This window comes from Drosophila arizonae, chromosome 2 (genome assembly GCF_054131065.1).
Source record: "Drosophila arizonae isolate 15081-1271.41 chromosome 2, UAZ_ARI_1.0, whole genome shotgun sequence".
Classification (NCBI taxonomy): domain Eukaryota; kingdom Metazoa; phylum Arthropoda; class Insecta; order Diptera; family Drosophilidae; genus Drosophila; species Drosophila arizonae.
The window spans coordinates 24,132,571-24,158,909 of record NC_142922.1 but is presented as its reverse complement, the minus strand read 5'-3'; the positions used below and the strand labels follow the sequence as shown (position 1 = coordinate 24,158,909).

At 43.6% G+C, this 26,339-nt stretch overlaps 2 protein-coding genes across 5 annotated transcripts in view; one reads left to right on the top strand and one right to left on the bottom strand.

The window, feature by feature from the left end:
- Positions 1 to 17,120, bottom strand: part of LOC108621697 (uncharacterized) — a 63,948-nt gene extending 46,828 nt beyond the window's left edge. For 2 of the 4 annotated variants that reach the window (XM_089463138.1, XM_089463139.1), the window contains exon 1: positions 16,034 to 17,120. The gene's annotated coding sequence lies outside the window, so the exon portion shown is untranslated. The remainder of the gene's footprint in view (positions 1 to 16,033) is intronic. The other 2 variants (XM_089463137.1, XM_089463140.1) reach the window with 2 other exon arrangements.
- A 5,496-nt stretch (positions 17,121 to 22,616) lies between these two features.
- On the top strand, positions 22,617 to 25,685 carry pHCl-2 (pH-sensitive chloride channel 2). The gene is made up of 2 exons (XM_018001007.2): positions 22,617 to 23,162; positions 23,993 to 25,685. The coding sequence occupies exons 1-2, from the start codon at positions 23,057 to 23,059 to the stop codon at positions 25,471 to 25,473; spliced, it is 1,587 nt and encodes a 528-aa protein (XP_017856496.1). The 5' UTR covers positions 22,617 to 23,056; the 3' UTR covers positions 25,474 to 25,685.
- The last annotated feature ends 654 nt before the right edge of the window (positions 25,686 to 26,339 follow it).

Genomic DNA, 26,339 nt, shown 5'->3' with positions numbered 1-26,339 from the left:
AACCATAAGCTCACGTTTCCCTAGCTGCCGGCCCAAATGTCTGCCTGGCCTGGCCAGCTCAGCATTGCGGAAAATATGTTTAATAAAAGCGGCATCTAAAGCCCTGGCCATGCGGCTGGGGCTGATAAATTTCTGTGGGCGGGACAACTGCCTGGCTGACGCTGATTAGCCAGACATGACCCAAAAAGCAGCGGCCACGACTTGCCTCGAAGTTCAAATGTAAACGACATTTGCAGGCCCGCTGCAATTAAAATGCTGCCATCGGGCCAAGTTCTCTGATGTCTGCTGACGGCTGACTGCTGCCTGCTGCTTGCTGCTTGCTGCCTGCTGCCTGATGAGGCGTGCAGCATTTTGATGGCCAAACACGTAGAGCTTGACAATTTTTCTTTTCTTCTACGCCAAGTAGCAGCGACTGTTGGAGCAGGCCAGACCAGGCCAGCCAATGGCAAGGTAGGCGTCTGGCCTGAGCCGAGCGCTGTGCGCTGAGCGCTGTATATTTTATTGGTCGCATAGATCTTTTTGGAACGATAACGAGTTTGATTTGTACTCGAAGCCACTGAAACGGGTTATGATTGACTGACAGTCCGGCTGACTGACGTACTCTGGCCAACTGACTGCCGTACGCCCGACATTGGCAGCCAGCTAAGCCAGCCCGAAAGACGACAAAAATAAGAAAACGGCAATGACGACGACTCATGCCATGCTAAGGCTCACTCGAAGCTCTACTCCGGCTCCGAAGCGGACTCTGACGCTGAGGCTGACGCTGACTCTGAATCTGACGATTCGGCGTTGGCTCTGACTCCTAGGCAACTTCAAGCGTGCCCCGGCCGGGGCCAACATAGTTTGTTATAAAATTAATGACCCTCATTTTGTATTCAAGTGTTATCGAAATGATTGCTGCTACACGTATTGTAGATTCTTGGCAGCAGGGCCTATGCGCAGAGTACGTATCAAAATGTGGGCTTGGTTCAATAGCGGCGCACAATGAATTATTATAGGTAAATATCAGCATATGTATATATATGTATCTGATTGTGTGTTGCCAATTAAAATAATATTATGTGCGCCTCATTAGCTCAGTGACGAGAGAGACAGACCTTAACTTAGCAGACATTGTATATGATTTTGTTTGGGGCTATTAGGAATTCCTTAACTGGTATTTCACAGTTCTGTCATTTGTCTCTGTCTCTGTCTCTGTCTCTGTCTCGGATTGCACAAAAGCATTTCATCTGCTTTCAATTGCAGCGCACGTCGCACAGGGCGTATGAGTGTTGGGTATGTGCAACGCCTAACAATGGTTTCGACACCTCATTTCTTTAGCATGCCGCATGCTGCATGCTCGCATATGCAACCTCTCTTTCACTTAAGCTCCCTCACTCCCCCTCCTTTGGTTCGCTCTTTCTTGTTGTTGCGGCACTTGTCTAGGCGTTGCCTCATGTAATTTGCTAGCCAGATAAATATCTTGCAGCTTATCACGATGCCTTAAACTGCCAACTGCAGCGGCTCTCCAATGGCTGCAGCTTTTCATGGGAATAATTTATGTGAAGGTTAGTTGCGAGCTCACACGAAATTGCCAGAGCTGGCGCTGGAGAGAACCGGTGCGGCTGGGGGCGTTTACTTTCACAAGTCAACACGTGAGGCAGCTGCATGTAACGGGGCGCGCATTGTGCGGCTGCCTGACCTCATTTGTGGGCGCAATTTGCTGCAAATCTGTGGCAACTAACAGCTAACCAGGCAGACGGACGGACGGACGGACGAGCGGGCTGGAGGTTGGTGGAACGGACGGACTGTCGGTTTGGTCTGGCATCAGGCAGGCAGCTAGCCAAGCATTGCGCCTGCATTCATTAACAACAAATTGTGAACGAAATGTGCATTAAATAAAATGTTATGAGCATCATACATACACACACACACCTACACACAGATAGACACACATGTATGCTAGACCAAGCAGGCAGCGGCATATTCGTGATTTGCTTTGGTGCCGGTCAAGTTGGCAATTTGGCTAAGCGTGAAATGCACAGACCACAAAAAAGTGGGGGAAAGAACTGCTCCAGTTAGTCAGGATAGCGGTAATACCAATAACAACAACAGAAACACTATATAGAGAATTTGTCTGCTGTACTTTCAGTGCGCTGCAGCTGAAAACAAATTTATTTCTCTATCACTAAAAAAGTCGAATATAAAATGCAAAGTCTACATTCCTAGAAACTATAAATCACACGTTTTTATAGACCTGAGGTGGTTAGATTTAGGTTATGAGCTTAAGTCTTACACAGAGAGTATTACCCAGAGAATTACAAAATATTTATGCATATAGTCAATACAGAAGATCAATAAAAATATATAACGATTGCAGCTTTGTAATGATTTACAGGGTATTAGCTGGCACACGCGTTTATAATAGTCTACGCACAGAGTTTAGCTGAGCAGTGATTCATGCCTGGGCCCCAGGGCATAAATCAGCTAAAACAGAACCGAGCTGAAATGCAGCAGAGCTGAGTTGAAATGAAATGCGCAAATGTCTGCAAGGCCTAAGCCAGCCATTGCATGCGGAATTTCCATAAAGCAACTGCGAATCGGGTTCACTGCCTACCGCTCCCTGCCTCTCTCTCTCTCACTCTCTCTCTCTCTCTCTGTTCCTCAGTCACTGTCTACGTTATGGGGGGCGTTATCGAAACGCACCTGTGCTGAATGCTTTGCCAACAGGTAGCCACCCAGCGCCAACTTCAGTGCCAGGCCCAGACAGCTGCCGAACTGGTAGCGGTGGGCTGCCCCAGCTCCAGTGGGGCATACAAATGAGGAAGGCGCGCACACAGGCTGACGGCGCACGTGCTTTATGCTAATCATTTGGCTGGAATTGGGCGTGGGTCGTCGCTGGCAGCCGAGGCAAACAGCTAAGACCTGCAGACGCACAATCAATTAATTAGCCATACTCAATAGATAAGTTAATGAATTTCAAGAAGGAAACAACTCCTACAAAACCTAATAAATCAGCTAGCTAACGACTTTTATTTTTGCTACATTTGATACGTATTTAGTCAACTGAAATTATGAATAACAATGCGAAAATAGAGATTAATTTTTAATTTCTTACAGCCTCCCACACTGGCTTAGACCGGACTGACGGGATTTAGGCAAAAAGTTTCTTTGCACCTACACGAAATATTTTAATGTAGCTAATTAATGCGTGACTAATTGAATTTTTATGGCTTATTGCTTATGGCTTGTAAATAATCTGGCTGCAAGCTTGATTTTCATGTAATTAAGCAACTGACAGACAACGCTGCGTATGCGCAATGTCATGCGCTGCAAATTAACATCAAATGTCAGCTTGTGAGCTCATGTTGTTGTTTCTGCTGTTGTTAATATTGCTGTTGTTGTTGTTGTTGTTGTAGTCGTTGTTGCTGTTGTCACTGTGGCAAACTGATTAAAGTCAAACTGTGACGCTCTGTGCAACGAACTGTGGAACGAGCGTTGTCAGCTTATGGGTAATCATGTGCAGCTTGGACCTGGAATTAGACACAGTGGTGGTCGTGCTCTTAGTCTACGCCTTCGTCTCCATCTCCGTCTCCATCGCTGTCTCAGTCTGGGTCTGGGTCTGGGCCTTGGCTGCTCGCTCTTGGGTCCCGGGTCTTGGGGTCGCTCACTCGCTCGTTATGTGAGTTCAAGTTCAAGTCATGTGCAGTTGCTGGCGTTGGTTGCTTTTAATTAAAAGTAATGCGCGCCGTTTAGCTAAAATGTTGCGTTTCCCCCCAGCACTTGGCTCGTACATAGCTGCTCAGTGTTTTAGATAGGGTGGCACACCCATCAGCAGCATTAGAGCCAAAGTTGCTTTTATATTATTTCGCACACACTGCGGGCAGCGCGGTTATTTATTTGATAGCTTTGGCAGGCGGACAATCAGCGCAAGCGGCAAACCGGCAAATGGGCAGCCAGCAGGCCAAGCTAAGACGGCCCGTCAGTTTTGGTCAAATCACAGCAGGCGGCTGCTTGGTTCTCGTCCATTGATTGTTGTGTAAAGACAACAACAACTGAAAGCCGTGGCTGAATTATGCGCCCAGCCAGCAGAAATGGAATCAGAACAACAGCAGCAAAAGCAGCAGCAACAGCAGCGGCCGCCGCGGCCCACGAACCCACAACTTTAATGCTCAAAATATGCAAAATCATGAGTCTGCGTTGATTTTAAATTGTATCATTAAAATGTAAAGGCAACCCAGAGAGCCGCAACGGCCGCAGCAGCAGCAGCAGCAGGAGCAGCAGGAGCAGCATAATGAAACAACCGACACCACAGCTAAAACAGCAGCAACAACAACAACAACAACAAAGTAAGCAAAGCAAACAACTAACAAACAAAAACGCGCTGTAGAATATTTGTGTGTGTTTAATTTTTTCCGGCTTGTTCATTACAAATTTTGATTGAACCCCAACGAATCGACTGATAGACGATAGGCAGCCTCTCAACGCGGACAGCCGGTCTCTGGGGGGCACAGCCATAGACCCGCTCTGGGGCCAGATCAATCAATTTTACGGTTTGCTAATAAATTGTGGTCAAAAAATAGAAAAAAAAAATCAAATTTAGCATTTCGGTTGCTGTAGCAATTATATATGTGTACAATATCTTTTTCCTGTGGCTCGTTCTTGTTAATTTAATTTATTTTGCATGTCTAATTAAAAGCGCAACGGTTTAAGATTTTGATAGAAAACATTTATTTTTATATGGGAGCTGCTTAGAGCCTGTGTCGCTTGATTTTTTAATTTATTTGGTAGCTTGGAAAAATAAGTAAGATATATTTGATGCAATTGGCCTGCTACCTCTTTGATTAGTCTAAAAACTTCTGAAACACCTCTTAAAAATTTAACATACAAAAAATTTAGTTAAAAGAAAGATTTAAACTCTGCAAAATATTTTAAATAATAATAAAAATAAAAACATTTTTTTTTTAACAATTCTTACCAAATCAACGAAAATATTTAAATTGAAAGTAAACAATAGTATTTTATAGTATTTTTATTTCTATTTATAAACTAACTAAGCTCTAACTTAAACCAACTGTTGGTAGTATTCTACTGCACACAATATTTTCGCTGAAATATTCAAAGCTTGCCACAACATATAAATATTTTCAATTTAGTTTAATACTCTTATATATAGATTCATAAATATATAATAGAATTTTTGATATCTTGCAATGGTTGCTTTTAATATATTGCTCACTTTTGAGCTCTGTTTATTCATCAATGGCAGAGTATTTTGATGCATATATGCATATATATTTGTGTATATTGAAATATATGCATACATATACATATGTGGTTATGCTCGTGTCTGTGCACATATCAATTTTCCATCAGAATTGGAGCTGTTGAAATTTATGCGCGCTCGCTGAACGTATTGAAAATTGACGTTTTACAGTCTGTCCCAGTGTCCGTCCGTCTGTTCGTCTATCTGTCCGTCCGTCTGTTAGATCAGTTCGCATTTGGTGTTGATTTTGGCTGCAGTTGCAAGTCTGTCTTTGTGTGTGTTGCCGTTGTTGTTGGAATTTTATGCAAACGACAGTTTGCTACAATTTATGGCCATCGAAAATTGGCAACAAATTTCCAGCGTCGTTTTTGCAATTTTCGCAATTTTGCGCAATGCAAATGAAAATTGTGCAAAAATAACGAAGTACGGCGAGAACTAGAGCTCATATATGCGATACAAATTACAGATATTTCATTCAATGGATGCATTCGACACTCTCTAGTTCATTTGCCAAATGCATGCACACACACTCACACACACACAGACAGAGAGAGAGAGAGAGAGAGAGAGACGACGACGTATGTAATATGAGTTGGAGCATATGGCGTGTTGGCCGGAACTGAAATGCAATCGGGTCTAAAAGGTGTTGCAAACCTGACAGAGCTTGCCAGCTATTAGCAGCTTTTAGTTGTTGCTGTTGTTATTGTGGCTGTATTTCACGCTGCTAAGTCATTCTTGAGATGTTCGATTGCTGATTTCGCGCTCAAGTAGGAGTTGCTGCTGCGGTTGCTGCCGCTGCTGCTGCTGCCAATTGATTGCTTGAGTCACACTTGAGCACAACGGGTTTCCAGTTGGAGTAACAATAAAAACAATAACAACAACATTTGTATGCCTTTTTGAGTGCGCAGTTTGGCTGTGTCGCCAAACCGGGAGGGGAACCAGGCAATCGGCAACAGGCCACGGGCAACGGGCAACAGGCAACGGGCCACAAGCTGCAAGCGGCAGCTCCAACAAATTGCCACTCCAAAGGTGTTGCTGCCGCTGTCGCATTTCGACGTCGCCTTTGGCATGTTGTTGGCTTTTATTTTTTGTATTTTTTTATTTTTGCCTTTTCGTTTCTGGCTTGACTTTTTTGGAGTCCGGCTAACGCGCTGACACAACAATGGGCTAGCTGGTGGCACCGAACATGATATTTGTTACCGCCAGGCGTATACGTAATATTTGATTTGCAATTTCTATTACAGCTTGCAGCGTGCAGCGACCAATGGACGGCGGACAATAGACAGCGGACTGCGGACAGCGGACAGCGAATAGCTTGGCAATTCGCAATTTGCACAGTGAGTTGATTGAACTGTCAATCGCCAGCAGATATTGTGCTATAATTTAACTAATTTCTGTGCATTGTCCACATTTATGAGAGCCGCATGCCATTTGCCTAATTAAAATGCCCCGTGGACAGCAAAGTGGATAAGCTGAGGCTCTCGAGCAGCTGTGGCAGCATAAATATTTAATCTCTTTGACTTCGGCTAATGGCTGGCGTAAGTGGTGCAGGAATCGTAGCAGGTTAATGACATTTAATTGGCCTTATGTCCAAAGCGGAAATTGACCAATTGACATACATTTTTAAAGAGCCTACCAGGCCCAGCCAAGTAATGGAGCCACATTTTATTTACTCTATGCAGCTCTAGTCGCATTTACTCCAACTCCCCCACTTAGTCGCTGTAGTTAATTCAATACGGCTTATTAAATATTTAGACTTGCCGTCGTATATTCCTCTTCACTGCAGACATTCCTCCACATAGAACATTGTTAGATTGGCGCAGAGGCCGCGTCTAATAAAAATAGCTACACGTTGTGAGACACAGAGAACTATAAAATGACGGCGAGAAACAAGGCAAACAAGCAGCCAGCGACAGAGAGGGCAGCAAAACAAAATAATAAAAAACAGCCGCACTTCTCATAAGCGCTGCGAAAGATTTTGCAATTTATTTCGTTTGAGTCATGCCACGCAATTGTCTAAGCGAATAAAAATACAAAAAAAAAGGCACGAATGAAAAAAACAAGCAAAAGTTTTTATGACTACAAAACTAACGGCAAACCCGCATAGAGAGACAGAAAAGCTGGCCGACGGACACAGCCGAGAGCCTCACTTTTGGCTTTAACGGTATAAGCGTCTTGGACATCAGAGTCTCAGGCGCCCAACTGAAACCCAAGCCCGAACTCAAACCCAAATTCAACAGCGCAGCGCCGTTGGTGTCAAGGTTAAGCGTTTGACGGCACGAGCGTAACCAAAATTGAGGTCACTTCTCAATGAGAGAGAGAGAGAGGGAAAGAGAGAGAGATAGAAGCAGATATAGATCCCGTAGAGAACTTCTAAGCCAAATCAAACCAAGAATAATCTGACAAATGTGTTATCATAAATTTCGAAAGGAAATTTTCGTGGTCAGAAATAATTGTGCGATTTGTATTCATTAGCAAATGATCATTTCGCTCATACCTGAAGCGGCTCTTGGCTTGCTCAACGATCAGCTATAATGATAGAGATTATTTATGATTCCTTTTTATCGCAATTTCTAGTAAAGCTTGCAACTTTTCTCTGATGCCAGATCTCAAGTTCGCGTCATTAAGAGGCAAAGTGCCTTTTGTTTTATGAGAGTCCCAAAGTTGTTGCTTGTCAGAGATATTTGTCAACAGGGTTCATTGAATCTACCATATTTACTCAGCCTGAAGCCAAATGGTCTCCAAATTTATGATTGAGTTTGCGAAAATATTTGAGTTCAACTAAGTCAAGTTTAAGTCCGACAAAAGTGTCTGTGCAGAGACAAACACAATTAAAAACTAAACTATTTTGCATAGACAGGAGGGAAGGTTGAGAGTAATAAACACAGAAAACGTCTCAATGGCAGCCAATTGTTCTGTTTGACTTGGAAACTTTCCGTTTAATAGAGTTGTTAGGCCAAATTTGTATTTCAGTTCCGTTTTGTTTCTGCTCTTGTTGCGCTGCTTTCCGTATGGTCGGAATAACAATTATAAAGTACGGCTTGCTGCCTGTGGGTGGTCGGGGCCTATTAATCAAATCTGGTCCACAGATTGCCGGCAATCAGGCGGCGAGAACGGGAACTGCCTGCTCGATGGCCAGCCCCACCTTGGAGCTCAGACAGTGGAGTCAATTTGATGTGCTGTCAATGTTTGCTTAGTTTGGCCTCGCTGCGGCACATCATTAATCATAAGGCTCGACCTGTTCTTGGCCAGCATATATATTTAAGCACACACACACACATCTATATATCCATTGCTGCTAATTGATATTTCAAAGCAGAAACTTCAATGGCTACTTGAGTTGGGCAACTTTGGCACTACCCAAAATTAGCAGGTTTACACTTTTAATTTCGCGTCTGTTGCGCCGCAAGCGAAAGTGGCAAAGCAATTTTTGGTCAATATTATGCGAGTGACTCTATGCATGTGTGCGTGTGTGTGTGTTTCCCAGAAACTGGCCTGAGATTAGCCACCAGTCCAGCTGAGCCATTAGTGGCACCCCAACCAAAAATAACTTAATGAGCTTTTGAGTAGCTGAGAAATTATTGATTTGTATTACTTTTTTTTCGCTGGCCTAGCCAAGCCAAGCGCATTGTGGCTCGACTTTTGTGGGTTACTGTGTTGCCGCATTTGGGTCGAACGGCAACTGTAGCAAGAGTTTCGGCAAGTCATCAGCTCGAGCTCATCAAAGGCCTCAAATCACATGGGATCTGTGTAGTTTGTGGGGGCTATTACCAAAGTTTCCTGATTTATGCGCAAGCATTTAACATTTGACTTTTATATTTTGGAAGCATTTTGGTTACACGAAAATCCAAAAACCGAAAACTGAAAACTGAAAAATTTACGATCACACGCTGTCCCAATACCAAAAGAATTCACTTGTAAAGACAGACCATAAAAAACCCCAAAAAGAACTCACAAAACTTTTCCATTTACATAGTTAAAAGTCAATGCCGCATAATTTAACAGGAAATCATTAAGCGTTGTCCTATTTAAAAATAATTCACGCCCAGCAACAGACGCAAAGATGTGCTCCAATACTATGGCCCGTTCCCCCCAGCACCGCCCCCTCCCATGACTCTAGCTGCATTTGCTGCAGCGCAGACAACGAGGCATTTGAATGAAACGCGTCTAGAATTAGAACTGTAAACAACATGTGTTGAAATGCCTAATTGATTGACTTGCCGTAGTTGACTTGATGGTGGTCTGTGCTCCGCCATCCGTCACCCGCCGCTCCATCTTCCACTCCTCATTAGATAGACAAACTATGAGTATTGCAACTGATTCGAATCTTATGGCGTTGGCATTCAATCGAGTCATTTGAGCATTTGATGAATCTGCGGAGCGCATCGTCTGATGGATCGTTAGTTGGTTAGCTAGCTAGCTAGCCAGCTAGCCAGCTAGTTAGTTAGTTAGTTGGCTAGTGTAAGCCGCTTGGCCAGTTAGTTAGCTGCTTTGATTTAGTTTAATTCGATTAGCTGTCGCTGCATTCGTTCAGGTCGCAGCTGTGCGAACGCGGAAGAATGCAATTAGCCTGGCCATTTAATGATGTGCCAGTCAGTCCGAGTTATTCATGCGGCAGTTATTAAATCAATTTTGCCTCAGCCACAATTTATTACTTAACGGCGTTTTGTTTTTAGCCATATTTATTGGTATGCATAGCGCACACTCGCCGCTGCCGACTCTGCTGCTGCTGCTGCTTCCCAGTTTGTTTTCCATTTCTTTTTTGCATTGGCATCTGCATTCGCGTCTTTTGCCAATTACAGTTAACACAGACAATGGCGCATAAAGCATTCTAGCACCAGAGACCGCTGCATGAATGGGTTCTCTGGGCGCTGTTTCGACTTGGTCAGCCAACTTTCCAATTGGCAATAAAGCATGCGAAAACCAATGGTATTTCTCTTATTTTTTGTGCTCCTTTCTTTTCTATTTCAGCGCACCCGTGTTGACCACAAAATGTTGATTACTGCGCTCAGATACACTGCACACACACACACACAGCTACAGATACAAATGTATCTTTTTCTTGTGCACAACATGGGGGTAACAATGGCATTTTCACGCGCCCTCCAAGCGGCCACAATGGAGCAGAGGCGTTGTAAATGCCCAAAAAAGGTTGCAGCCACAAAATAGACCAGAGCCCAAGACCCAGAGCAACACCGAAACCAAGACCAAGACCAAGAGGCGAGCCGATTTCGAGAACCCAAAAGCAATGCCTACTTGCGCCCGAGAGTGAAAGAGCTGTGAGTGGTCCGCCTAACGGTAATTCAAGTTAACGAGCTAACGTAAATTAAGATCGCTTGTTCTTGCTGGCCCATAACCAAGCCAAAGCACAGCAGCCAGCCAAGGTAGCAAGTTCTTCTGCAACTAACCAAAAAAAAAAAACAAAAACAGACAACAACAAAAAAAAAACAAAATGTGTTTAGGCTGAGCTACGAGTAAACAAAAGAATGGGACAACAGCAAGCAAACAAGCTTTTAAAAAAAATGAGCCGAATGTCTGTTTTATTTTTAGCCACGGCCAGCAAGAAATATGGGAAGCTGCCCAAAAAAGGCCACCAAAACTAGCTGGAAGACCGAAAAAGAGAGAGAGAAAAAAACAACAAAAACGAACTGCACGCAGACAGAATGCAGTCAACGCCAACGCAAACGCACATGGAACATATGAGAGACAGGCAACTGCTGCAACTGCTGCAACTAGGCACAAGTGCTCCGCAGTTTACCAGTTCTCTGCAGCTCATCAGCTCCTGTCTATCAAATCCCCTAGAAGCACACACGCACACACATGCACACACATACACGAAGAGGCACAGCAGGCGCACATCATTTGCATGTGGGCAGTGGGTCAGCATTAGCAGCGCTTCGAAAGTTGTTTCTATCAATAGCTAAAAGAGACTTCTCATCATTGGTTTTTCTTTGTTTCCTTCTTTTTATGTCTCTAAAGCTCTTTCACTGTTCTTTAATCTGAGCTCTTGATTTGTTCTTTATGCATTTGAGCTCTTTACAGTTCTTTCATCTTAATTCAGTCTTTTCTTGTGTTCTTTCACTGCGCTTAATCACAGCTGATTTGCATACGGCTTATCCACCATTGGAATTGGTCAGGTGTGGGCATATTGAAATGGGGTAAAGGTAAAGTTATATATGCATATGTGTATGTATATGTGTTTAGATTTATCTACAATATAGCTATGCATGCGATTGCTTGGTATGTTCTAGTCAGTCCCACTAGATCCATCTCTCTCTCTCTCTCTCTCTCTTTCTCTATCTGAGCTCTCACTCATGATTTTCTAGATGGGCAACAATTTAACTCTGAATAGCTTCATAAACAGCCATGCAGCTTCCCTTTCACTTTGTCTACTCGAATTATCCATCAACCTTTCTTTTGCCCCGATCAACTGCAACGTTACGTTTCATTTCGTTGCGCCATTTGTTTTAGTTTTTTCTCTCTTTCCATCTGCTTCTCTTTCTCTTTATATTTTCCTTTCTTGCTATATCTTTAAACTTCATTGGAATCTTCATCAGGCCGCATTACAAAGAAATACAAATCGATTTTACCCAGTTCTGTTTTTGTTTCTCCATAGATTGGAACATGCAGCGCATTTTCTTTTATGACTTTTGTCGCTGCTGTTGTTGTTGCTGCTGTTGTTGTATACACCCATTCCCTTATACAATGGGTATGCTCTATAGCCATAAAACTTCAAAATGTACTAGATATTTCGACTGTTCCCCTATGAGGGCAACTCAACTTGCCCCACCCAGTTCGGTTCAAGGCAACGTCATCATTTAGGCAGCGTCATCGCGTTCCGATGGTTGTTGTTGTTGTTGCTGTTGGTGTTTTTAGTGTTGCGTGCAACATGCCTGTTGTTCTAGTTGTTGTCATAAAAACGCTGGCGCTTTATGACTTACTTTGAAAATACAAGCTCAACTTTTGCCATTGCCAACTTGGTGCGGAAATAGACTTAATGATCAATTAGTTTTGGCCGTTGACGTTGGGGCAGTCACCTAGCGAGGGAGGGGAGGGGTAGATACAGTTAGCTTCTGACTGGGCGCGCCAATTGGGAGGGCCAAGCACAACACCCCAAACCGGCCCTCTAAGAAATCTAATGAGCAACTTTGGCGCGCTGCAATTAACTAAATTCTAATTGGAGACGCTGCCTGGGCATAAAGTGTGTATTTTAAGGCCATTACCGATGGCTTCCTGTCGCAGTCGCTTACATAAGGCATTGCCAATGCCTGGTATGCTGCATCCAGAAGTTGCCGTATGATTGCGCAAGTCGCAGCAGCAGCTGCTTTAATTGGAAATTGTTGCGGGGCTAGGTAAAAGCGCATCAGCAGCATTTGTAGCTGTTGTAGCAGCAGTTGCTGCTGTTGCTGCTGTTGCATCACATACATTCAAACACATTTACACACTGAGCATCGTCAAGTGTTCTAGTTACGTGGCTGCTGTCGTTGCTTTCAATCTCTTGGCGCGTTGCTGGCAATTGCATCACGCAAAGGCGACGCTGCTGTTGATGGAGCCAACGGGTTTTTGTCCACAGATTCAGACTCAGCCTCAGACTCAGCCGCAGTCTCAGCTTCAGCTTCAGCAGCGAATTGGGCTTCGTCTTCAGCATTAGCCACAGCTTGGACTTGCTTTTTAGCTGCTGCTGCTGCCGCTTCAATTTTAGCTTTAACTTTGGCTTCAGCTTTGGCTACTTTCTAAAGCAGCCTCCGCCTGGCTGCCTTCATGGCATCTCTACCGAACTCGACATCTTCGCATCTCTCGGTTCACTTGGTTAGTGTGCAGTGTCTTTTAGTTGTTCTTCTTTCAGTTGTTGTTGTTGTTTTTTGTGTTTTTGTTTAGCGCCCAGGTAACTGTTTCAACTGCTGCGAAACTGGTGCAAGCATTGCTGCTGCTTCCTCTTCTTAGCCTGTTGTTCTCTCTGTTATCTTTTTTTCTATTTTTTCTGTTTTTTTTTTACTGCTGCAAGTTTGCAGTTAGTTTTACTGTTGCATCGGCCACTGATTTTCCACTCGTTGTTGTTGTTGCTGTTGTTGTTTCTATGTATGACATTAGTGCTTTTTTGTTGTTGTTGACTGCTGCTGCTGCTGCTGCTGCTGTTGCGTCAAATTGGAAATTAACGTGCAACTAGGCTAGGACCTGAACAACTTTGGTCCTTTGTTCTTAAAGTTTTTACCCTCTCTTTTTTGCAGAAATTAATTAAGTGCCCTGGCTGTGGATTTATAGAGCTTGTAGCTAAAGTTGTTTTGCTGTTAGTTCGTTGTTAGTTGCTGCTGCTGCTGCTGCTGTTGTTGTTGTTGTTATTGTTCTTGTTCTTGTTGTTGTTGCTTAGAGGCCAGATTCTGTGTCACACGAGATTTGTTCTTGATGTTGTTGTTGTTTTAGCTTTTGGGTAATAAAAAGTTAAACAATTTTTATGAATTTGCAACAGCCATAAAATTAGATCGTAAAGTTCCTATTTTTTAGCACAAAATATGCTTACAATATTCTCCCAGTCAAAGTTGCTAATTAAGGAAACGGATGCGAGTACTTAAAACAGCAAATTTTAATAGCCCTATGACAAAGTTTTGATATGAAAGTTATAATAGAATAAATTGATTTCATATCAAAATTTTGCTAAAACTATTTTGCATAAATATGACAAAGTTGTGGAAGCTAACAAAAGTCGTAAAACGGACAGTTTATGTCCGTTATTTCAAATTCGTTGGACTTTAACTAATATATTAACTTTTTGACAAATATTTTATTTGAAATACTTTGAGCATTGACAATTATATAAATGATAATAAATAAATGTCTAGCATATTGAATAGCTGAAAGTCCCATAAATCAAATTAATTCTCTGAACTTGGACTTTTTAGATTGATAACTTCCAAATGCGTTTGAACTCCGTGGCAATATCAGCCGGCTGGCTTCAACTGCCATCAAATAGCGCTTTATCGGGGGACACTGTGTAAACAAACAGCTCAAACGGTTTGACGCAATTTAATTGTCAAGCTGAGGGCAATCCTTTAGGCCGCCTCCGCTGACAGCTGTTTGATGGATGCGGAAGCCCAAATGCCGAGAGCCGAAAGCCAAAAGCCGCGACAGCTTAACCGATTAGACGGTTATGCTTGACGGTTGTGCAGCGGACGCGGGGGGAAGTCGGAGTCGGAGTCGGAGTCAGAGTGGAGGCGTCTTTATCAGCAATCTGTCAGTGTGGCAACAAAGCGGCAACATCATCATCAGCAACGGCGGTCGCGGCAGTTGCGGCAGCATCAAAGAGGTTCCCTCGCCCTCAAGTCTCCCAGCCCCCACTCCCCAGTCCCCACTCGATTTGGTGCGTTCGTGGTTTGTGCTTGACGTTGAATTTACAAATTACAACTAATTAAAAGTTGATGAGTCTGCGTGAGTGAAATCAAGCACAGAGCATTGCCCCACAGCCCCACAGCCCCACAGCCCGTCAACTCATTCGATAAGCAAATGAGGAAGTTGCTGCTGCTGCTGCTGCTGCTGGTCAGAGAGAATTCTGCGGAAAATGTTATGCCCAAGCACAAGTGCTTGTATTTTTATAACATTTATTTCTTTTACCTATTTCTTTAGAGTTGCGCAAGTCATCGCATAGCTGTCGTCTCAGCACGTCTGCGATGCTTATCGCAGAGATGGTCGAAGGTATCTGCAGATGAGGGACAGACACATCCGCCCAGCAAAATAGTTGTGAGAGGAAATGTTCCAGCGGCGATAAATGTGACAAAGTTGCACTATAAAAATGCAAAATAAATGTAAAAAGAGACCCCAAACATGCTTTGGGTGTATTCATAAACTTTTTGCTCAACTGTTTGTGTGGGAATGGCAAATAAAATTATTACGACAACTGCGTTGACGACGAGCGTCGCGACGGCCAATTGACTTGTTTGCCACGGCCCACAGAACTTTGTGGCAGCAAAAGAAAGAAAAAAAAAAAAAGGAAAACAAAAATAATAATAATTCGAGTAAAATTTGTTAGCAGCTGGCTAAATACCCTGGGAACCATATTTGTTAGGGCAGCCAATATTTTGTTCACATCATAATAAGCAGGAAAAAAAAACTTTGTTAACTAATTTTGATTATTTAATGAATTTGCGTAAAAGCCAACTGTTGGTAAATTTAACATAATTATGATAGTCGCTGCTGCTGCTGCTGCTGTTGCAACCTTGACTGTTGCTGCTTCTTAATTAAATATTGTCAACATGTCTGCCCTGACTGGCTGTTGGCTGTTGGCATTGTTTGTCAAGATCTGCTCTCAACTGCAATTTGATGAGGCAGCTCGCATTGCGGTCTCTGCGTGAATGTTGCACGGCAGCAGGAAGTGCTAAAACTATTAGTGGCACTTATTTATTCATTAGAGGCAGTTAGAGACACCCAGCACAAACACTAATGGGGCACACATGCACACTCACACACACACACGCACACATATAGCTACTCCAATTATGCAGTTAGTTGATCAAGAGAGCGGGGCCAAGGATATGCGACAGCATCAGGATGTTCCCTCTTGTGCTGCCTCTGCTGCTGCTGCTGTCTCTACTGTTGCTGCTGCAGCTGCTGCTGCTTATGTATTTGCATAATGTCGAATGACGTTGCCAGCAACTCAAGCGCTTATAATAGGTGACAGAAACGAGTGCCCCTATGGCTGGGTGTGTGCGTATGTGCATTTCGAGTCAATGCACCCGTCGCTTTATAAAATTGAACTTAAAGCTAAAGTTCAATGTGCGTATGCGTAATATGACTTACCTTACAGTTAAATGTGTCTTTGTTTTTTTCAGTTTTTCTGTTTTTATGTTGATATTCACAGATCGTATACAAATCAAAACCAAAATATGCTTGTGTGCTGGAGATGATATTGCTTGTGAGCACTGCCAGCTGCTTGGTGCTTTTTCGCTGTTGTTGCTTTCGGTTGGGTTTGCGTTTGCGTTTGCGTTTGGTTAACTCTGCGCCGCATGGGACCGATTTCTGCAGAACAAACGCGACTTACACACACACGCACACAGATGCAGAGGAGGCACACACGTACACACGCACACCCGCACACACTTCGGCACAATAATAAAAGCGTAAATGCTTATTTATTTGCAAGTCGTTCACAAAAATGCGCTTGTATAATTTATGAAGGCAAAGCACACGACGACGCTGGCTCTGAGCTGAGCTGGGTACCGGGGAGGAGCTCGATAAACATTTTGAAATGCGAATTGAACTTGTTGTATATTCGCAGTTATATATATGTACAAATATAGATATACATATATACTGGTGTTTCTGGCCCTTGTTGTTGACTGGAGGGTTATTAGAATAAAGCGCCTGCAGGGACCGCTATAAAACGCAGGGTCACAATGACCCACAGCGAAAGCGAAAGCGTCACAGCGCGACGGCAATAACAACAAATAGAATAGCACACAAAAAATTTGATTACACACCGGGTTTTATATTTTTAACATTTTGATTTGAGTTTTGAGATTTGAATTGTCAACGTTTAAAGAGCAGAGCCTCTGACTGACCGACCATCAAGTGGATAGAGCACGCGCTTGGACGACGTCGACTGCACTGACCGAGTCCGAGTCGACAACTGGGCTTAGTTCAGCTGAGTTCATCAATCAAAGCGACAAAGCCGAATGCAATTGCCGAGAAAAGCGCTTCAATTGCAGCCAAGCGATCGAACCACACCGAAAACGAAACCGAAACCGAAAACGAATCAGACACCGAAACCGAATTCGATACGAACGAAAGAGTCGTGCGATTGCTTCCCGAATGAGGCAACCGTTAGATGCGCTTCAACCTTGCGTTCGGCACGACGTTTCAACAGCAACTGCTTGGGCCGGGCGCTTGGAGCTGCAACTGTCAGCTCTGTGTGGAACGTGTCTGTGGACTGTGGATGGCATTGACGGTGAGTTTTTGGCGCCAGCTTTGTAGAGTTTCACAGTGCCGGCTGTTCATTGAGAGCGTGGAGAGCGAATAGGAGGCAAAACGAACGAAAGCAAATAACACGTGCAGCCAAAAACCGGTCTCCAGTTTATCTGTATTTAGTTTAGGTTTATTCTTAGGTGATTAAATAAACTTCAATTACCTAAATATTTATATAATATTATTAAATACATTTTAAAATATGTCTGCACCATTTTTGACAATTTTGCATGATTTACTTAAGAATATTTGCGCAGAGAATTACATTTTCTAATAATTATTAAATAAATTCCATTTTAAGATTTATCTACTTTTCAGACATTTCTTTGCTCTCAGCAACTTCTAAAATGCAAAATGCACATGTTACGAACATGTCGAGCACAACAAACGGCAAAAGTGTGTAGACTTTGAGAGCGCATGCGCATGCGCGAAGAGCGTCACCGCCACTGAGAGCGAAAGAGAGACCATGACAGAGCCGGCGACGGCAACGACCATAAAAATAAACACATTGCATAGCCATCCACATAAAAAAAGACACCACCAGGAGCAGAAGAAACAGCAGCAGCAATCGCCTGGGCTAGAGGGCGGAGGCGTGGTCGAGGGGGAATTTGGATGCGTACGGCAGCAATAGCATATGTTTTATATCATAGGCATTGCTAAGTAACTGATGCCCAAAGATCCCTAATTGTCTTAAGTGTGCTGCTAGCTGTCTGTCTGTCTGTGTGTTTGAGGAGGTGTGCGGGAAATAGCCCGAGAGAGGGGCTGATCTGTACGAGTCGAAAAATTCCTAAGCACAGTTGATGCCTAGTGATTTGAGTAGCTGCAAACAGAATTAGAGAATTTTCAATATAATTTGCTATGATTGCGGATCAGAAGACGCCACAAAGGCCCGAAACGCCTTGGAATGCCCAAATGACTTAAAATAGTCTGGAAGCTTTGCGTGCCGTTTCCACCGGCCCACTATCGAGCATTGGTCATCGTCTAGCACACACACATACACATACACACACATATACACTCAGTGAGGGAAAGGAATTTCAGCTAGAAATTTATCTACGCTAATTTCAGAGCTAAAGTTCTGTAATAAAACCGCATCATCGACTGCAATTTTCGCTGTTCGCGTGCCGTTGCCAATGTTGTGAATGCTGCTTCCATCGCATCTACCAGCTCTACCAGCTCGGACCACAATTCTTTCTTTTCTTTTCTGTTTGAATTTTTCTTTCTTTTGCGGCTAAAGAGTCCAGCCGCAGACTTCGCATGAACGCCTTCAATTTCTCATAGAACTCGCATCGAGGGGGAGCCTGGCGTTTGGTTTATGGTTTATGCGCCGCCGTTTTTGGTCTATTAAAATGATTGCAGTATTTACGTTGCGCTTTTCAACCATAATTTGTATTTGCTATGCTCATCATCATCATCATTGAGTGTCCAGCCGATCGATTTTTGGTCTTTTTGCATTCATTGCGCACGCTTATCGTTGCCCAGCCAAAGCCAGAGCTGGAGTAGGGACTGTAGTTGGAGTCGGAGTTGGAGTTGGAGTTGGAGTCGGAGTCTGAGGTAAGCCAAAAAGCAAGGCAGCCGCTAGCGTTTAGCTCTCAATGCTGACCCGTTCTCTATGGTTTTCTATTGTTTATCTACGGCGCGCCAGGCACAAGCAACAGATACGATGCCAGGCCCATGTCCACATCCGCATCCCCAGCCACAGCCACATCCAGGCCTGAGCCCAGGCTCAGGCGCAGGCCTGGCCCCTTTGACTGTTTCTCTGCTGCTTATGCGTTAATATTTCTGGCTTATCGCCTCCGGCGTCACATTGGCGTATTTACAATGATTATTGATCGCTTAATACTACGAATTGCGTTCCATTTGTTTTCCGTCCATCCGGTGTTTATTTGTGCAGCTTAGAGAGAGATTCGATGTGATATTCCGCACTAAATGGACATTGGTTTCGATTTCTGCGTGTCTCTTGCACAAATATTTAACTCATGCGCTCCCATGATCAATTACAACTCAGCGGAGCAGCCTTCAGCCCCTGACAGCCATCCAATTCGCAGATAATGTCAACGGCACCGTCTCGACGGCATAATTCGTTTGCGCCATGTGAAAGTCCAACATGGTGAGCGGCAAAACTTTCAATTTCATACAGTTCCAGCGCGTTAGTGCCAGTGCCCGTACCCAGACTCGTCTGTCAAGCCGGTGATTATGATATGATGTTGTGCGAAGCTCATGATATTATTTACACACACATACGCAGAGGAATACTTCAATCTGTGTGCGCTTTCCATGCACAAATTCATTTGTCGTTGCTTTATTTGCCTCACATTAGCGTCAGCAGTGAGTCCAAGTGAAACCATATAAATCAAGTTAGTTTTGTGTGACTGCGAGTTACCCTAAGATCTTAATAAATATGTTTATCATTACTTTGTAAGAAATAAGTTTAAATATTTATTAAATCCAGTTATCTTTTCGTCTAGAGAGCTCCAGAGTTAAACAAATAATAAACTGATGACTTATTATGTTTATTAAAATCACATTTATTATGGCAGAGTATCCAAAAAGTGCTCTGTACTATATCACATTGAAACTACAAATTGCAGCCAAGTGAATTCAAAGTCAAGAGCCACGCCCGCAAGTCCATGGAGGACAATGAACTCAGGCATATCAAGCACAGCCCTTTCGGCTGAGCCAAAAGCCAAAGTGTAGCATTAAATAACCTGTTTAAGTTTTTGGAGTTTTTGTCCGCACTTCCGTTTGCCGCAGAAGGCTGCTAATTTTGACAGATTACAAGGCATTGACTGTAGCCCCAGGCGGCGGTTTGGGTAAACCCCCAGCCCAGTCAAACAGCCAAACAGCCAGCCAGCCAGCCAGCCATCCGTTGGCTTTAATCAATAGCTCGCTACCAGGCGATGCTTATATTTGGTATTTTCGGCATGTAGCTGCACATTGAACTGCCATAAATTCAGTAAGCTTCAAGCGATGCTGCTGCCCAGTAAGCCACAGTAGTCACCCTGCTGTTTTCAATTACGCGCAGAAACCCTAAACTCCGCCGCCACGCCCCGCGAGGGGGTAAGGAAAAATAAAAGTTGCAAAGAATTTATGAGCTGCATGGGCGAAAGCATTTACGAATCTGCATACAGCAAAAGGAAAAAAAAATACTGAACCGCAGACGACGCCAACGATTAAGCGCCCCAAATCAGAGGCAGACTCATAGCCAAAGCCAAAGCCAAAGCCAAAGCCAAAAGCAACACAAATATCCGTAACCGCAACCGTAAACGTAACCGAGACCACGGCACCAACAGCTTCAGCACCAGCAGCAGCAATAAAAAGACCCCGGCAAAAAGTCAAATGACAAATGCTCGCACTTAAGAGTTTCGGTTAAAATGTCGCTGGCCAAAGCCGAAAAGCAAACATAAAGTGTTGAATGCTGGCGGAAATCACTTGAAACCGAGTATAAATCAAAGGAAACAATAATGGCACACGCCAGGACCACAGAAAGCAAAAAACAAAATAACGAACCAAAAAACAAATAAAATATCAAGTGGAAAAAATGGAAAATGGAAAATGGCGATTGCAGCTTCCGCTTTGGCAAACGGCAACAAGAAGCTGATCAAAACAAAAGAATTACAATATATAGAGAAGTGTCTTTAATCAAAAACGCATTGAAAAAGCAAAAGCCATAAGGAGTAATAAATGAATGGGAAATAGTGCAAATGCATGACAAATACTGAGGCAAGCAGCAGACGGAGCAAACGGAGCGCCGAAGGACGCACAAGGATGTCTCCCAGCCGGTCAGCTGACCAGCTGAGTGAGTGATTTATGGGAAGCTGTCGACGTCTGTGCCTTGAACTTGCGTCTGCTGCAAGTCTGGCCAGGCTTAATTGGTGCGGCTTCCAGCTACCGTTACTCCATCTGTCATTACCCACCGCATCGCAATGCAGCGCAGGACATAATCGTCCCAGGCATACCCTGTCACATTCTGATGAGTTGATGGCAGTTTAAGCTACCAACTGTATTAAGTGAGGAAAAAGTCTATCTCTCATTCCCATTAGCGGACAGTTCATATGATGTCATGATGGATCTAGCCACGTCAGTTTGAATCTAGCCAATTTCATTTGATTGCCGAGCCAGAGTCCAAATTGTCCTCACATTGTCCATTGAGAGAGGCTATAGAAGATAATTAGAAAACTGTTTATAATACCCCCGCTCCAGGCGTGGACAACATTTGCTCAACTAGACACTAATGGGGTATGGCTGAGCCTACCCGATTGCCATTTAAGGGATTATAATTTTTCGCATTGCCCGACAAAAACTGAATGCTGAAACTGAAAACTTCAAGCGCAAACTTTGCAGACAGTTTTTGTGCCATTTTGGCTCGACATCGGTGGGAATTTTGATGGTTTTTAGTTTTCAGTTCTCAGTTTTTATTTCATTTTACGGCATTTGAATTCAAATGTGCTTTTAAATCGGCTTAGTTAGACGAGTTGCTTTTATGTTCCCGACGGCTTAAATTAAATGCGCTCGCGCGAATCCTCACAAAAGAAAAACAAAATGAATTTATATCCAAATATCAGCAAAATCTAAAAAGCTTTTTACCCTGTCAGAGGTGCTTAAACAATTTAATAGTTTCTTTTTGTAATTCATTTTCGGGCATGTCAGCTTACTTTAGAAGATAGCCCACGAATACTCGCCCAGAGACCGGATGCAACAAGAACTGCAAAAAATATCTCTAATCTAATCAGCGTCACTTTCACGCCCAGCACACGGCGGGTGAGCGAGTGCTCCGGGTTTGACGCATCTCGACTCAAAACTGATTGTTTATATTTGACAAATAGACGCAAACGTGATGTGTGTTTGTGTGTGTGTGTGTGTGTGTGTGTGTTATGGCTGCAAATAGCAAGAGCCTAACGCACTGCCGAGTGATAAGCGGCAGCAAGTGTTTCCATTCCAACTGAGCAACCGAATGCAGCTGCCCCGGCACGTGTCGAAATGTTTTCAATCTTCAGTGCAAATGAGAGACGTTTCGAGAATAGAGACATTGGGTGACATTGGCATTCAAATGTAACCATCCAATTTGTGTATTAATCATATATACTATTATTGTCCAGCTTATCATGATTATCATTATTAAAATGTAAATATCACAAACTTTTAATATTGCCAAAGTTAATCTATATACACTTATAATTACATTCTTAGTCAACTCTGTCTGCTTCCAAGAAATACATGTCCGTCACGATTGGGTAATCAGTATGACTAAATTTAGTTATTTACTTGCAATCGAATGGCTCAATAATCGCAAAAATTGCTTGCCAAAAATAGCCCGCAGCTCAATCAGGGCTGACAGGCGAGCTCATCATCAATTATATGGTCAACAATTACTTGAACATTTTAAAGAGTCGACAAAAAAAAAAAAGAAATAAATAAATATGCGACTATGCGACTATGCGACATAAATATCTGCTGCTTATAAATAAAAGCAGAAAGTTTAAATGCTGACACAAGCTGACAGCGGCGTTGGCCACTTAATCAAAATTCAGACATGGGCAAACAATTCGCATTCAGCTCCGGCGCAGATAACAGCAATTAGCCCCATTGCCAAAGTGAGTGCCAGAAAAGCCCCAACTAAGAGCCTGCCGACAGTGGCGATTTATGTGCCACGCCAGATAACAGCTGGCGAAATAGCCTGTACAAGTATTAAAAGCGCCTCACTATTAATATAATAACTTAGTAATATCTATTAGCCAGAAGCGTTCGGCGTGCGTCCGCGAACTTGTCGCCAAACAGTAGTTGTCCGGTGCGAAGGCCAGGCGCCACGCCGTAAACGAAACGTAACGAAACCCGTCCGGAAACTCGCAAATCAAACTCATGACAAAAATGGCTATCCTTTCGACTCTATTGGGATTAACTTTCATTGGATTTGTGACAGCCGCAAGCCTCAATGTGGAATCAAGTGAAAAACAGTTGCAATTGGGTTAGTTTCAATTGTTCATTGGTTACGCAATGCAATTCAAATCCGGAAAATATATATGAAAGCAGACCAAAAGATTAAAGCATCAAAGGACTTTTTTTTAAGTTTGGACTCTACACATCGATTTTTAAAAATTATAAGTAATTTTATATAAATCAAAAAGAATGTGTTTACGACTTAGAATGAAACATACGAACAAATAAAAATTAAAAATCAAATCTTAAAGGACTTTTGAAGAGTTTAAAGTTTACATAACCAAACTGAATAGAAGTGCAACTATTTAATTACTTTTTGTTATATTATAAATAAAAAAAATTAAATTAAACCTAAAAATACAAAAGTTTACAAAATTGTAAAAATCATGTTTAAATTATATTTAAATTTATATGCAAAATATGTCCTTTAAAATATATATCTGTATTAACTAAATTGCTTATCGAACACGTTTGTTACAAAAAACTTATATTATTCTACTATTAAAAGCTAGAAATGAACGACATTGATTTGAGTTTCAAATTTACAGTTACATTTATTTACCCAATAAATTTTAAAGAAATATTGCATGACTTATGGCATGTGTTCCCTTCGCCTTATCAATAAGCCCACCTGGCAAAAATAAAATCAGTGTTAAGCCAATGCAATATATTGTAAATCAAGTGCCAAAGTTGATTTGTTGTGGAAAACCTTTCCTAGCACGCAATTTAAACTGTGCCGCAAAATAATAATATTTAAATATTTAAAAATCCTTTAATTAAATTAAGTTCTATTTGATTCAACTATAATAATTTTAAATAATTAAAATAATTTTATTAATTTTTCCTACTACTTTCCAGCTGGCAATGGCTCCTATAGCGCTACAAATGGTAGCCCCTACTTTAACGTCTCGCTCAACTTGTCCGAGTCGACGACGAAATCCTGCCCATCCCTGCTGGACGGCGATTCCTTGAGCCAAACGGAGCTCATTAGCCGACTCACCGACCTCTGCCGTTACGATCGCCTGGAGCCGCCCATAACAGTGAATGAAACGGGCGATATCGTGCCAATTGGCGTGAATGCTCGCTTCTATATCTATGCGCTCAAGGATCTGGACTCGAACGACCTGCAGTTTATGCTGCAAGGATTGCTGCAGCTGCGCTACAACGACTCTCGCTTGGCGTTCGGCAGCTACGCACCGACTCGCTCGCCCATTGTGGGCGACGGCTCGTTGCGGAGTAAACTGTGGGTGCCCCACATCTTCTTGGCGAACGAGCAGAGCTCCAATGTGCTGGGCACGAGTGAAAAGGATCAGCTGACCACCATTTATCCAAATGGCACCGTGCTCATCTCGACGCGCATTCAGGCCAACCTCTATTGCTGGATGAACTTCCAGAAGTTTCCGTTTGACGAACAGAAGTGCACCACAATACTGGAGAGCTGGATGTACAACACTTCGATAATGCAGCTGCACTGGGAGCCCACGAATCCAGTCAGCTTTTACTCCCAGCTGCAGCTGACCGAATATGACCTCTATGGCTGGCTGTGCAACGAGTCCATCAGCGTCTCCGACTTCAGCTCCATGTCACACGGCGCCCTGGTGGGCAACTACAGTGCGCTCAGCTTTACAGTCCTGCTTAACCGCGAGGTGGGCTACTATGTCATAGACTACTTTGTGCCCTCCATGTTGATAGTGGCCATCTCCTGGGTGTCCTTCTGGCTGCAGGCCGATCAAACTCCGGCCCGAACCATGCTCGGCTGCTCGACGCTCCTGTCGTTCATCACGCTCTCACTGTCGCAGGAGAACAGCTTGTCGAAAGTCAGCTATGTGACCATGTCGGAGGTGTGGTTCCTCGTCTGCACCGTCTTCATCTTCGGCAGCCTCATGGAGTTCGCCTTCGTGAACACCATCTTTCGACGCAACAACAATTTGGAGGTCAAGAAACGCACCACCAAATACATTGTGCGCTCCACTTTCGTGCCCAAAACGAAGCGCAATCCGCGCAGCTTCAATCGCAGCAGCAGCTCGCTGAGCAGCTGCAGCAAAGTCTCTAACGGGAACCAGAAGAACACAGTCATCACCATCGAGACGCCCATCATCATAGGCAACGGTCTGAGCCGAGAGAACTCGACCGTCAGCATGGAGGACAATGACGCGAGCTTCAGTACCAGCTCGACAGCAACGCTCTCCGAGACGCCGAAGGAAAAGCCGGCGCAAACATTTGCCACAATGACGCCCAAGGAGGTGTCGCTGTGGATCGACCACAAAATGCGCTTCGTCTTCCCCCTCGCATTCCTCATATTCAATGCGCTCTTCTGGACGCTGGTCTATTGCCTGTGACCAGCTGGCAGTAGCCCGGGGGAAATGCAATGCTCAAAGTTCAAATCCGCCACGTCAGGAGCAGGCGAAACTGTGCTGTGATGATGCCGCAAACTGTGTTGCTATTGCAACAGTCTTGTCTCTAGCCTCTAAGTAGTCTAGTTTATGTGTCATATAGTCATTTAGTATTTGTATTTATGGATTTTATATTAAACACTAATTTGTGTACTCGATCTGTGCCATCGACCTGCTGTTGAATGGGGGTTGGGGAGCTGGGGACCCCATCGTTAACAAGCTGCCAACACCTCCGACTTGAGCCCCACGCACGTACAGAGCTGATAAATTTGTGCTTATTAGCCAGGCGGAGGCAATAAAAATAATGCCACTCGAAACAGGCTGCGGCAACAAGTTGCACAGACGCACGCAGAGAGGCGTCTACCCCTACCTCTCTCCCCCTTCGTATTGCCACTCTATTTGTATCAATGAAAAAATCATAATGCCAGCCAGCCCCCCGAAACACTGGCGCACGGCACTTGGAGTGGCTTTGGTGGATGCCACAGCTATAGCTACCGCTACAGCTCCACTGTCTGACTGCTGCTCGACGGCTGCTTTTCAATTTTTAATTAATTGCCTATGATGAGTGTGTTGAAAAACAGTTGGCAGCTCCTCCCACTGCTTCGGCTGCTCCGGCTGCTCCGGCTGCTCGGCAGCGACTGGCCCTGGAAATTGTTTTAAACTAGCGACTCGACTACTTGATAAATTAACGGCACATGCAACACGTAAATTGTTTTTAAATTGCCTTATAAATGAACTTCAATTCAACTTGCCATAAACAATGAAAAACTTGCGCATTTTATTGCGCACCAGCCGCAGCCAGTCGCAATTTC